Source organism: Peromyscus maniculatus, chromosome 4 (assembly GCF_049852395.1).
Source record: "Peromyscus maniculatus bairdii isolate BWxNUB_F1_BW_parent chromosome 4, HU_Pman_BW_mat_3.1, whole genome shotgun sequence".
Lineage (NCBI taxonomy): Eukaryota > Metazoa > Chordata > Mammalia > Rodentia > Cricetidae > Peromyscus > Peromyscus maniculatus.
The window spans coordinates 5,751,784-5,765,000 of record NC_134855.1 but is presented as its reverse complement, the minus strand read 5'-3'; the positions used below and the strand labels follow the sequence as shown (position 1 = coordinate 5,765,000).

General features: G+C 43.1%; 1 protein-coding gene across 2 annotated transcripts in view; it reads right to left on the bottom strand.

Annotated features, from left to right (window-relative positions):
* Pbx3 (PBX homeobox 3) overlaps positions 1-9,405 on the bottom strand; it is a 194,053-nt gene extending 184,648 nt beyond the window's left edge. The window contains exons 1-2 of one of the 2 annotated variants that reach the window (XM_006988720.4): positions 9,080-9,405; positions 8,177-8,250 (exon numbers count right to left, since the gene is read on the bottom strand). In XM_006988720.4, coding sequence (XP_006988782.1) covers positions 8,177-8,250; positions 9,080-9,279 — 274 coding nt within the window. In that variant the 5' untranslated portion in view covers positions 9,280-9,405. The remainder of the gene's footprint in view (positions 1-8,176; positions 8,251-9,079) is intronic. The other variant, XM_016007182.3, reaches the window with a different exon arrangement.
* Between the last annotated feature and the right edge of the window lie 3,812 nt (positions 9,406-13,217).

Here is a 13,217-nt window from a genome sequence, read left to right as displayed (position 1 = left end):
AGCAGTATTTCATATAGAAAAAATAAAGTAGCTAATATGTTATCTACTAAGTCCTCATCCCACAGAACTGTCATCAGGACTCTGTCCCAAGAGGCTCTCATCTTCACGTCTGTATGCACATTCCTAACTTCCAGTAATATTAGCAGGTATCACATGCCCACCCAGACCCAAGGAGACAGAAGCCCCCATCGTGTACATACATGGCAGCTGTAGTGACTAAACTATCCATACGGCTCTGAAAAGTTATGGCTTCTTGGGTCTAGACATGATGGAATTCAGACACTAGAACCCAGTCTCAGTACAAATTCCTCGCCCAAACACTCCATCTAACCAACCCAGTGATTTGTAGTTAGACAGCATTGGCAGTTCCATCAAAACTTTACGCAGGTAGATGTCTGAAGAAATCTTAACTTTTTCTTAAGCCCAGAGAATGCTGTTCCTCCACTTCCTCAATCCCTTTAAGCATTCATCCATTTTCTCACAAAATAATAGAAAAATCACAAAGTAGCCTTATGAAGCAAAAATCAAAAGCCTGACTTTAGCCACAAATCAGTAAAAGCAGAATGAAGTAAGAAATTTCATTTTCAACATGAAAATCAAATACGGCAATCTTACATGTCAATACACAATAAAATATAAATTTCACAGGTTGTGTTGAAAAGGGCAGTTTAACCACTAATTAATTTTATTGGTTCAACTCCCATGAATTCAAGTCAAAATCTTAATGTCCATTTAATATAGTTTCTTGAAGCCCATTCACCAGCTTCTTTCTTCTCTCCCAAGTAGACATTCTTGTGAAATTCAGTTTAGTGCTGACACTGGTACACAATGTTTACACTTACAAAAAGGTAAATAAGTAAGTGATAACAATTCACTAGTGATGTTGCTAAAGTCATTTCAGGAAAAAGAAATTCAATGACCAAATTCTTAATTTCACACAGAATGTAAAAGGAAAATTTTATATTACATTTAATCATGGTGGGAGAGGGAGCCCAATGTTCCAGAGCCTTCTCTAGAGCTTTCAATCAATTTTATTTATATGCAAAACCAAGAGAAACTGGGAGGGGGGGGCAGAAAAAAAAAAAGAAAAAACAAAACACATACCAAAAAAAAAAAAAAAAAAAAAAAAAACAAAGCTCCTCCTGATGCTAAAGCTCTCAATTTACTGACAGGCAAATGGCTTCATGCTGCCACTTAATCTCATTTCTTGCATAATGCCCTCTAATTAGCATATCAAAGTGAATTAATACTTCTAGGGCATTAGCAATGGGGAAATCTGCTCCAGGCTCACAATAGCAGTTAAGAGAGAGCCAAGAAATCCTCAAAAACACCACAAACCACTTTGCATTGCAAAACTGTTCAATTTATTTATCCTCTCTCTCTAAACACTTTTACCGCACACTGTTTTACTACTGTTCACCAAACAAAATGATAATTGCCAAAGTTACCAGCATCTGTAATGCCTGTTTAGAATCTTAATTTAGATTATGCTGCAGATAATTCCTATATGCAACCATTTGTTCTATTATAAATGTTAATATAGAGACACTGGAAATGTTGACATTCTCAATCAGTTAATTTGAATTTGAAATAAAATTTTATGGGATTTTAAAATTTATGAATTTTTTAATGTAAAAAGCCACCTGCTGGATGCTGATGCCTAAGAAATATGCTTTCAAAACTGATGTACCACATAAAACAAAACAAAACAAAATCATTTTGCACTAACATATGCTGGCATCTCCTAAATAATGGTTTAAACATCAGGAGAAATCATCAGCATTAAAAGGACTACACTGTATACCAAAAACTCATTAATATGATCACACAAAAAGGGCTAGTACTCAAAACAGCTCATCACTTTTAAAACACTTAAGCTGAAAGAAAACAAATATAAAACTTTAAACAAGTATGTTTATCCATAATTACTTTGTTTCAGTAGTAATTGTTACTACGTGTAGAGTAAATAAAAAAATTGCTATGCATATTCAATTTAACACATTCATTCGAATTAACTCCTTTGCTAGATATCACACTTTATTCATACAGTGTACAATACAAGCAAGCCACACTTTACACTAAAAACTATAGCCATCCTATGTTTATGTCATGTCTATAAGAAAGGTAATAAGGGATTCTAACTGTCTGTTTACAAAGAGCATTGTTAAAATCAAGATTTTAAGACTGAAATTTGTTTTCTAATATGTTCTATGTCTGAAAGCATAAAAGATGTCTTATCTTTCTCAGTGGCTCCCTCAAGCATTACTTTTTAATTTATTTGCTAAATATAGCACTATCACCTAGCTATAATAGCAGTTTGTTTCATTAACATCAATAAGTTTGTAAAAAAAAAAAAAAAAAAAGAAAAGAAAAGAAGAAGAAGAAGGAGAAGGAGAAGAAAAAGAAGAAAAGAAAATGTGGTAAATAGACCTAAAAAAGTCACTGATTTACACTATACTATACACTGTGATGTAAATGAGTGTCTCCTCACACTTCCAGGCTGGAATGGCCCATAAAAGTCGAGCAAGTACTTGGAAAAGGTCAGCATGGGAGGGAGCCGTGCAGCTTTGTCAGTTACTGCCTCACTTATGCTCATCACTCTGAGAAATGGCTAAAGCACAGGCCTGCTGAGAAAACAAATAAAACATTATTCTCAGAGTGTCAATACTGAAATAAAATGGATCTAAAAATTCTTCACATGTACCTGAATATGGGAAAAATAGTCTAAATCCTTATTTAATTTGATATGTTAGTGCTGATGTGTCAAGTATTTATTTTGAATAAATACTATATGGTATCCATATAAAACAAAGTGATGACTTATGTGGTTCAGAAAATTTAGTTTCAATTCTTAGACACCCACTTTATATAAAATATAATTTCATCCTATAGCATGTATACAGTACCAAAATACATATAAGCTAAATAAGACATTAACTAAAATCTTGCTTTGGATTATAAAATTTATAAACTAAAAATCTAAAACTATAAGCAAAATTAATTAAAGGAAAATCACCAGTATGAAAAAAAATGTCGTTTTATGTTATAAAAAATGGGTTGATTTGTGTGTATTGGAAGCAAGTTGGAGCCTCCATTACCAGTATAGTAATATACTTCTGATTTAGAATAAAGCTATGTAAATTAATAAAAATGACATGGTAAAGTCTTAAATAAAATATTAAAACCACACAAATCTGTAATGAAGCTCACTAAAAAATAAAACTAAGGCACAAAAAAGAATACTTGCACAGATCAAGTTAGTATTGACAACAGGCTTCAATATATTTTTATTGAAAAGAAAAAAAAGGCTAGCAAAGATCATCCCATTTTAAAGGTTTATCTGCGTGATACTTCAGACCAGACAGTTCTAAAACAGCTTGGCAATGACAATTTTTCCAGGTTTTCCACCAACAGATTGTATTATTGTTTAAGAATGAAAGGGGAGGGGAAAAGTCAGACACATGTCATTCTCTTATAGGCTTCAAAACTTCCTACACAATCTCCAGCAAACAATATAAATCTATAAAGAGAAAAAAATTGACAAAATATTCTTAAATGGCTTTAAGAAAAATATATTGATAAAGCAATATAATTTATGACAATTCTAACATACATTGACTTTGTATTTTTCCTGTTCAATCATTCAATATTCCCAGTGTAAACAAACCATAATGTCTATCTAAAATTGATATAAAATGTGAACTATTAAAGGCCTATTACTATCTGAATCAACAAAAATTCTAGGAGGGCAGGAGTAATAGAGAAAACAAAATTGGCCAATTGTTGCCATTGTTGAAGGTGAACAATGTTCAAAATTTTCTTCTTTCTACATATATATATTATTGTTTATATATATATATATAGTAAGAGAGAGAGTTGTTGTCCATAATAAAAAGCTCTTAAAAGCTAGAAAATAGTCTCATTGAAACAGAAACATTATACATATGTGTAATAAAGCATTTGTTTTCAAAACTTTAGAGCAAATGTTAACTTTACTGGATATAGTGCAAAATCAACAAAATATACAGTAAATACAGAACCATTGAGACTCAAAGATAAAAATTTTCTTATTTCTTTGCTAAATGTTTACTTGATGACTGATTTGATTTTTTTAATACATTGAAAATTAAATGAAAAACACAGCACTGTACAATAAAAAAATGTAGCAAATTCCTATATGAAAGTTTTAAAAAAGAACAGGCCAGAAAAAGATGCAAATGAAACACTAAAAATGTAAGGTAAGAATTAAATGGAAGGGTTAACTAAGAGTACTGCCCTGTCCTCTGAAAGCTACTCACACTTTTAGCCATAAAGATAAAAGGTTTAATCCATCATACACTAAATGGATACAAAACTCATGTGCAAACTACATTCTTGTCTTAGTTCTGATACCTAAAATTCTTATGACTTTCTCAAGATGGATTATTTTAAAAGTATAGCATTTTAATAGTCATTTTCTTCTCAAACATTAAAAAATCCTTCAAGCAGCCCAACCAGCCAAGCAGGCCTTTCTCTTCCCCTGCGGACACCTCCTGCAGTAGAGAAGTTCATTAAGTTTTATGATCTTCCCAAGTCAGTCCTGCTTATAAGCCTCACAAAGCCTACAAATCTGGCAAACCACCATGTCTGCCATTAGACATTACTAGTAAATGAACGCTATTTAGGGTTTGTGTGGCAATAAATCAGGGTTTGGCTGGTAGCTATCAACAATGTGTATTTTAACCTAGCATTATAAAAGGGAAAGGTTATGCTGGTTTTTAAAATATACCCTTTTTTTTTTTTTTTTTTACAATTCTATGTTTCAGATTATATACTAAATTGCTAGGTTAGTATACATTAAAAATATTTTCTTGGAAAAAATGTTTCCTTCATTTAAATCCCTATAATTAACGGTCTTGTAAAAAAGGCAGGTTTTTGAAGATACATTGTTCCACAAAAGAAACACTTCACAGTCAAGATTAAGGAAGTCAAAAATAGGTAAGAAAATGTACCACTAGAAGAATGAAGATGAGCAGGCCTCACTGTATTAGAGATATTTAATAAGCGATGGATGATAACATATGACTTCATCATCCTAAAGAAAATCCTAGCCCATCAACTACTATTTCTCTTGCTTACATAGTTTAAAACAGATATGTATCTTGATTTTAAAGCCTGTAACTTTTTAGTTGCTTCTAAAATGTATAAATGTCACAATTCAACAATGAAAAATATTTCTACCCTAAAATAACTACAGGATAAATTTTACAATAAAATATATTTTTTTAAAAAAGCAATCATCTTATCGTAAAAGTATACTTTCCTTAACTCTGAACAAAAAAATGATATAATTGTGGCAGATTGTCCATTTATCTGTCATAAGGGGAAAAGAATGACTTCATATTTGGTATGGGAGAAATAAGATGTTTTCCAAACTAAGTCCCCTGTGTGCATCAAAACTGGCAGTATTCACGGCCTGATCAGAAACCTCAAAAATCTACTGGAAGTTCTACAAATACATGAAAAAATTTAAATGATTTTGTCTTATTTTAATAGAGAAACACAACCAAAATCGAATTCTCCACTGAAGTGGCAGTTCCCACCTACCCACCCCTCTAGTTCCCCACTTGTCGGCCCCTCCCATTCATTATGCAGAACAGTCATCACATATTTCTGGTTTATATTCACAAACGACTAGATGAACTTTCTCTAGGTAATTAATCTTTAGATGTTATGATAATAAATTAGTAAGATGATTTAAAGAAAAAGTATTAAGTAGCATATGTGTATTCCCTAACTCTTACTCTCTAAGTTCATAATGTTTCTAAAGCAGGACTGCAGAAGCAGATGGGGGGATAGGCCCTGGAATGTGCTGCCCAGCTTTCTCTGCTTTGGTAACACTAATGTCTACACAGCTGTTTTATTTCAAATTGAGGGCTCTGAGTCTAGCAATCCTGTCTCCTTCTAAAACTGGTTTGGGAGCATGAGGCAGAGCTGTGGATGGTAGGGGAGAAAGGAGCAGAGAAAGAGAGCTTCACCCCCATCAATCACTCAGTACTTAAATCCCATCCCTCTCCAGCTCAGAAAGGCTGGCAGGGGGGTGCCTCAGCCCAGACAGCCGCCTTCACTCTGTAGGCTGCTGGCTTTTTATAAAAGAGATAACCTGCAAACTTGGGTCGCAGGCCAATGCACAAAAAGAGGATCTAATTTACAAGTTATCACTGAAAGCCCCAGAAACAATTTTCAAAACATAGAAATTTCTTTTGTCTGCTCTCCCCTGCTTCTTAAATAGCAACAGCGCTACCAAAGCTCCCTGACTATCATCACAGACTCTGAAAAGACTTGTTTCTTTTTCTTAACTCACCTTTGACATGCCGTTGACTACGCTTTCCTTTCAGAACGGTGTAACTAAGTCCTGTGCAAATAAGCAACTAGAAGACTAACACTTCTTAATTGAATTTCTCCTGCTGATAAGAGTCCAAGCATGAAACGCTGTATGGTTCTGTATGGGTAGGCCAAAACTTTAAAGGGGCAAAAAATAAATAAGTACAAATCATAAGAAGGGGTTCTTGCTAGAGAAGAGTATCAATTCCCTCTCTTTAGCAATATAGTGCCACATAAAGTTGAATCAATCTTAATATTCACAACACAGTCAATACCCCAGTGCCAGTGCGTAGCTGTTAGCACAAACTGGAGTGTAGCCCTGATAGCAAGAAAACCCTCAGAAATTAAGCAATATAATGTACTAAGAATTATATACTTTTATTCTCTCAAATTGAAAGCCTTCAAGATTCAATGATGGGTGTCTTTATAGTTAGATTAAAAACATCTATCATCTTAAATCACTAGGCACGATAAAAGTAGCTAAAAAAATCAACATAAAGTCAATAATTTAAAATAACTGTGGTTTTCAGAATGTAAAGTGTATCACCAAAAAATTATCATAAAAAAATCCATGGCATGAATGAAAAGCAAATAAGGTTTTCAGTATTTACTAGCAATCATGGTTTAGCATACATACATTAAGAGAACCATCATCTTTTCTGCCATCATATCACTTTTAGGAACATGAATAGTACCTGTTTAAACAGAGTATAACTCAACTACCAGCCTAACAATTCCAGGCAGTGTGCAATTATTTATAAAGTCAACTTAAGGACAGTCAAACATTTAACCATTGAAAGAGCATCAGTTGAAAAATGCAATATACTGGACTTGACTTTTTCTTCTTTCCTTAACTTACAAAAGGGCAACTTTAAAAAGCAATACACCCAAAACATACAATCAATCAATCAATGGTAAAGCTTGATTAAGGGAGTTGCTTGTCATATAGGAAAGATAACTAAACACAAAGTAAAACATGTGAATTATATCCCTACTTCTATGTTAGCTTTATCATTAAGCCAAAAGTAAAAATACCTTCAATAGAAAAAGTCTGACAAGAAAGTTAAACTAAAATGAACTACCAAATATTTCCCTAATAATGTATCTTCAATTTTCATTCTAGCACATCTGCAAAACCTATCATCTTCTCATCTACTCCTGCCTTAAACATCAAAATTGTTTCGTCTGCATCTGTGGACATTTTTCTTTATATACTGAAACTCAGTTACAAGTCTAACAGTTGCAAGGTAGAGAATTTAATCTAAATACTAATAGGTGTGATACACTGTATATGCCAACGCACAGTCATTTTCCTTCCTGGATTCTTAAAAGTAATCGCCCCACCTAAAACACTAAACCTGACCTGCCACTGCGGTCTGTTCAGCTGCGTCTTCTACCAGCAGAACCAAAGCTTAAGGCTGCCCAAGTCAAACAAAGTTCTGGTGATGCCTCTCCCGGGCACCTGGTCCCTGGCAGTTTCCCATCGCTCCTTTTAAAAACTGCTACACAAACAAGGCAAAAAGAGATAGGAGAAGGCAGATGGCTAGAGCCCCCTCCCTGACTGCAGCCAGGGGCTACCGCCTAAGGAACTGCGACCCAGCCCCATTCGCACATACACTTCACTTTGCACCAAAGCAGAATTGAGAAATAGACTCCAGATTTATTGCAGTTTTTTCTCAAGATCAGGAGGTGGGAAGCAGAGAATGATCAAAGATGGCGGTGCCCAAAAGCAGCAGCTCTCAACTGGAGAGTCGAAGGAGTAGATCTGACCCCACCTCGGGGGTCTCCAGGCCCACTGCGGGCAGCATCTTACCTGTTTTCTCTTTGATCTCACACAAGACGCTGAAGAGCGCCGGTTTCATTCTGTGACAGTTCAGAGCATGTTTCCTAAAAGACAAACAGCAAAACACAAAGGTATTAGCATCACCTATTGGAATAATATGGCGCCTTCCTAAGTTAGACCCAAGATTTAAAACCAGACCCCGGTGTGGGAAAGCTCTTTTGAACCACGGGAAGTCAACAAAAACTCAAGTTGACTAGTTCGCGATTGGAGGCAAGCTCTAGCGGAGAGAGCTCCAGCCCGAAAGCAGCGCGACCCATCTGCAGGGCCGTCAGCAGCCTCGGCGAACGCAGAAGCGACCCGTGCGGGGGGCTCCGCTCCGGGGGCCGCGGCGGGGACCCCAGGGACCAGACGGGCGCCGAGGAGAACCCCACGCCCGAGCTCCGCAGGGGGAGCGGGCGCGGAGGCCGGCCGCCGGCGGCTAATCGGCGGATGACAGCTCCGCAAAGTTTGCAAAGCGGCCCTCCCTCCTAGAGAACTTGGTGCTCCGCACCGGGACCTGCGGGGGAGCAGCCGGTCACCCCGGAGCGGCAGAGGGGAGTGGACGCCGGGAGTCTGGGCCGGCGGAGAAAGTTGCACTTCTCTGCGGCACGGCCCGGGGCACGGCTGGGACGCGGAGTGCAACCGAGTCCGGGCGGGAGGTTTAAATCCGAGGAGGGGGCCGGGCAGCAGGGCACGGACGAGGCACGGACCGAGGCTGTCCCGAGCCCGGCGAGCAACTTTCCCGCGCGGTGTGGGACACGGCGAGTGCCCGGCAGGCCCGGGCCGGCGGAGAAAGTTCCCGCCCGCGACTGAGGCCCCGGTCCAGGGAGCCACCCGGGACCCGAGCCCGGCTCCCGTACACACACAAAAGATGCTTAATGAGACGACACCAACTTTGCTTGCGCCTCGTCCAAGCTCTGGTCGGTGATGGTCATGATCTGGTGGAGGATGTCGCCGATGTCCTGCTTCCTGCCGTCGCCGTCCGCCCCTTCGTGGCCGTGAGGGGGAGGCGGCAGAGCCATGCCCCCCTGGACCGAGTGGCCGGCTAGGTTCACCCCGGCCAGAGTCTGCAGCATCCTGGATTGATCGTCCATCCCGCCGCGCGCGGGCGGGAGCGGGCGGCGGCGGCGGCGGAGGCGAAGGCTGAGGCGGCGGCGGCGGCGGCGGCGGCGAGGGAGGAGAAGAAAGAGGGGGAGGGGGAGGGGGAGGCGGCCGCGCGCTCCCCGCCCGCGCGGGAGGGGGCGGCCCGGCCCGGCGAGGCCCCGCGACTGAGGGGACGCGGACCGGCGTCCGGCTCCGGCTTCCGCCGCGGCGGAGACTGAGGACAGCGGCGGGCGGAAGCGGCGCGCTCGCCGGCGCTGGCGGAGGCGGAGGCGGCGGTGCCCGCTGCCCTCACGCGGCCGCCGCGCCGCCTCCTCAGCGCCCCGCGCCGCGCCGGGCGGCCCCGCGTAACTTGGTCCTCAGCGCCAGCCGAGTTGCCGGGACGCCGCGGCCGCCGCCGCCCGCGCCAGCATGAACGGTCCCCTCCCTCAGCCGCCCGCCGCCGCCGCCGCCGCCGCCGCCGCCGCCTCAGCCGGGCGGGATCGGAGCACCGGCGGCCCCGGGGGAGGGAGCGGCGGCGGCGGGCGGCGGCGGCGGAGGAGGAGGAGGAGGAGGCCGACGCGCGGGCCGCGGGGAGCGAGAGGGGCGGAGGAGGAAAGTTTGGGAGCGGGCGGGTCGACGCGGCGGGGGCGCGGAGCCCGGTGGAGGGCCCCGGCGGGCCGCACGCCGGGCGGACAGCAGATTGATGAGGCGGGAGAAGTCGCCGCCGCCACCTCCGGAGCCGCGCACCCAGCCAGCAGCCGCCGCGGACCGGGCTCGGAGGCCGCTGGGCTGAGGGATTGACAGGCTGCCAGTGCCACTCACTCACAGCGGCCCCGGCGCCCGGGGGGAGGGGCAGGGGCGAGGAGGAGGGCGGGGGAGCGCCCCGGGCGCCCCGCCTCCGGGGGCGGGGCCTGCGCTCATTGGGCCTTGCGCCTCCCGCCGCCGCCGCTGGCCCCGCCCCCGGGGCTGGGACCGTCCTCCCCGGCCTCGGTTCTGGGGCACCGGAGAGCGCGCCCGGGCATCCCACGCCTCGTCGCGCCCGCGCTCCACAGATGGACAGCCCCGGCCGGGAAAGGGTTGCCTCCCGGCTCCTGCTCCTTTCCTGTTCTTAACAGCAGGAGACTTGGGGTTGGTGTATGGGGCCGCGATAGTCTCCCCAAAGCCAACCGCGTGGTCCCCCGTTGCGTGAGGTGAGCTTCACGCCTCGGACAGTGCCTGGTACACTTTCCCGCTCTTCCTGTCAAGAGGTGGTACCCTCTGGGCACAAGGCCGCGAGCCCGGGGCCAATCGCATCGCTCCCAGCGCCGAACGAGGCGGGACAGAGGCAAGGAAGGGTTGTCCCAATTGGAGCGTTCGAAAGTCTTGGGCTGAGACCGGGAAAGAGGGTCCCAGAGCCCCGCCCCTCCCGCGGTCGCCATAGTAACCCAGAAGGCAGAGCTGGGAGTTGGCGCCGGCGCTGGGGCCTTGCGTGGTCCCTCAAAGAGTGACCTGTTAGAGTGGGAGCCCCGGATCTCGCATGGACGGAGCCCTTCCCTGAAAGGGTAGCATATGGAAATGTCACTGAAAGTGAAGCCCAGGACTAATTTCTAAACTAACTGCACTTTGCACACTCTACAAGTCCGGGTGATCCGGGGACTACTCTGGCAGGTGTGCAGAATCTGCGGAGAGCGAGCTGTTAGTCTCACAGACATGTTTGTTTAGAATGGATTGGATTTCGCTTGTCAACTTACCCCTTTGGCAGCTACAATTCATGTACCTGTAACACTTCTTCATCCAACACCTTCTGCCCGTGAGAGATTAAAGGTTTAAACGGTGTTGGACTCTGGACCTCCACCTGAGGTGGAGTCTTGAGGTTGCTCTGGACCTCCTCTCTAAGGCTGGAGATTCAATATGATCTCGTTTTAGATTCACGGAGATCACCCTAGATTAGGTCTTTAACTGGGTGGTTCTGAAATCTAAATGTTCCTTCCTCAGACTCAATAAGCTGTCTTACCTGAAACTAAAAATAGGGGTGTGAGGAAATGAAAAATGGCTGTTACTCTGCAGGGTTGAATGTAGGACAAGCAGTTCTTTAAATGCCAGATGGAGTCTTGGAATAAAGCAGGCTACTCAGTTCCAGGTTCTTTCCTTCGTATGTTGAGTGTGCTTTTAAATGCTCCCCACTGCAACGCTAGCAGCCAAGCTCACGGGCCAGGCAAGCTACAAGCCTTACCAACTGCACAGCTGCTGAGGAAGGAGTTCCAGACAACCCACCCTGCTTAAGTCCAAAGAGCCTCCTTTGAGTTCATTAATATTCCCTGCTCCTCTGTGTGTCAAGTTGCTGATTCTTCAAGCCCTCATTATGAGTTACAGCCATCGTTGATTGGATTTTCTCTACTCTAAACTTGTTTTTCAAACTGTCACCAAATCCTTACACCTTTTTTTTTCTTTTTCTCCTTTCTTTTTTTTTCTTTGCATAAAGAAGCAAGAGCAAGCAGACAACATTTTGTGATTCTCCAATGCTGAGGATGTAAAACTCACAGGATTTTATCTGAAAGATGCTGTGAGCTCTCAGATTCCTTCCAGCTCTAAAATTCAAGGATCCTCTGAGTCACTGTTAGGCCTCCTTCCTGCCCTCCTTCTAGGCTCATAATCTTGACTAATCAGTCATGAGGATGAGGCTAATTAGCAATGGGGATTTATGGTTATTCCTAGCCCACTCCAAACAGTGAGTTATGTAAGCAAAGCAACGTATATAAAAATGTAAATAAAATTAAAGAAACACTTAAGCAAATAAAGACGATTGGGAACTATGGGCTATGTAAACAAACTAGAACATAAAAACATAAATTAGAATTAAGGAAACACTTAAGCAAATGCCAGCAATTAGGAATAAAACAAACTTGTTAAAGGCCTACCATCTGCAACTAGGTTATGGCACACACCTCTAAATCGGTGGTCATTGGTTCTATAGAAATCTGATGCTTCCGCAGTGAGATCAGGTGGGCCTTTTGCTTAGGAAGCTTCCCTTTTGATTATTATTAATATGATAAGCAATAAATGCTAGTCGGTCCTAGCAGGGTTTCTTCACAGGCTCGTTGGCAACTGTAGTTGAGGTGAAGTATAAACCTTTTTTTAAGATTTTTTTTATTTTGTGTGTGTGTGTGTGTGTGTGTGTGTGTGTGTGCGCGCGCGTGCACGTTGTCTGCATGTGTCTGCTCACCACATGCATGCCTGATGTCCATAGAGGCCAGAAGAGGGTGTCAGATTCCCTTGGGACTGGAATTACAGACAATTTTCAGCTTCCATGTGGATGCTAGGAATCAAAACGGGGTCCTTTGGAAGAGCAACCCAGACTCTTAACCACTGAGCCATCTCTCTAGCCACCCTCATCTCTCTCTCTCTCTCTCTCTCTCTCTCTCTCTCTCTCTCTCTCTCTCTCTCTCTCATTGCTGTTGCTGCTGCTGTGGCTGTTGTTTGTTTTGTTTTTTAGCATATGTTATGATGTATACTCTGGGCTGGCTTGAATTCACTATGTAGTTAAGGATGACCCTGAACCTACCTGCCTCTACCCTCGGCAATGCTAATATTACAGTTATGTATACCTGTTTTATGCTCTGTTAGGGATGGAACCAGGGATCATGCATGCTAAGCAAACTGTCTACCAACTAAGCTACATCTTGGCCCCTCATATTGGAGGTTCCCTTATCTCTGCTTAGTAATGTAAGTCATAGCCAAGCCTTCACAGATTAATAGAATAGATCCCTCCCTAAGTGCCTAAATCTATCTTTGCTGTTTCTAAAGCGGTGATTACTTTAAAAGTCAAGGAAAACGTAATTTACTTTTGGCAAGTGGGCATTCTTGTAACATTAACGGTGACAAAGTGGTGTTAAGGGCAAGGTATTTTAAGATGTGACTTCAATATATAACTGGTTTGGTCTAAAGAAGAAAAAATAGAACTTAGCTCGCT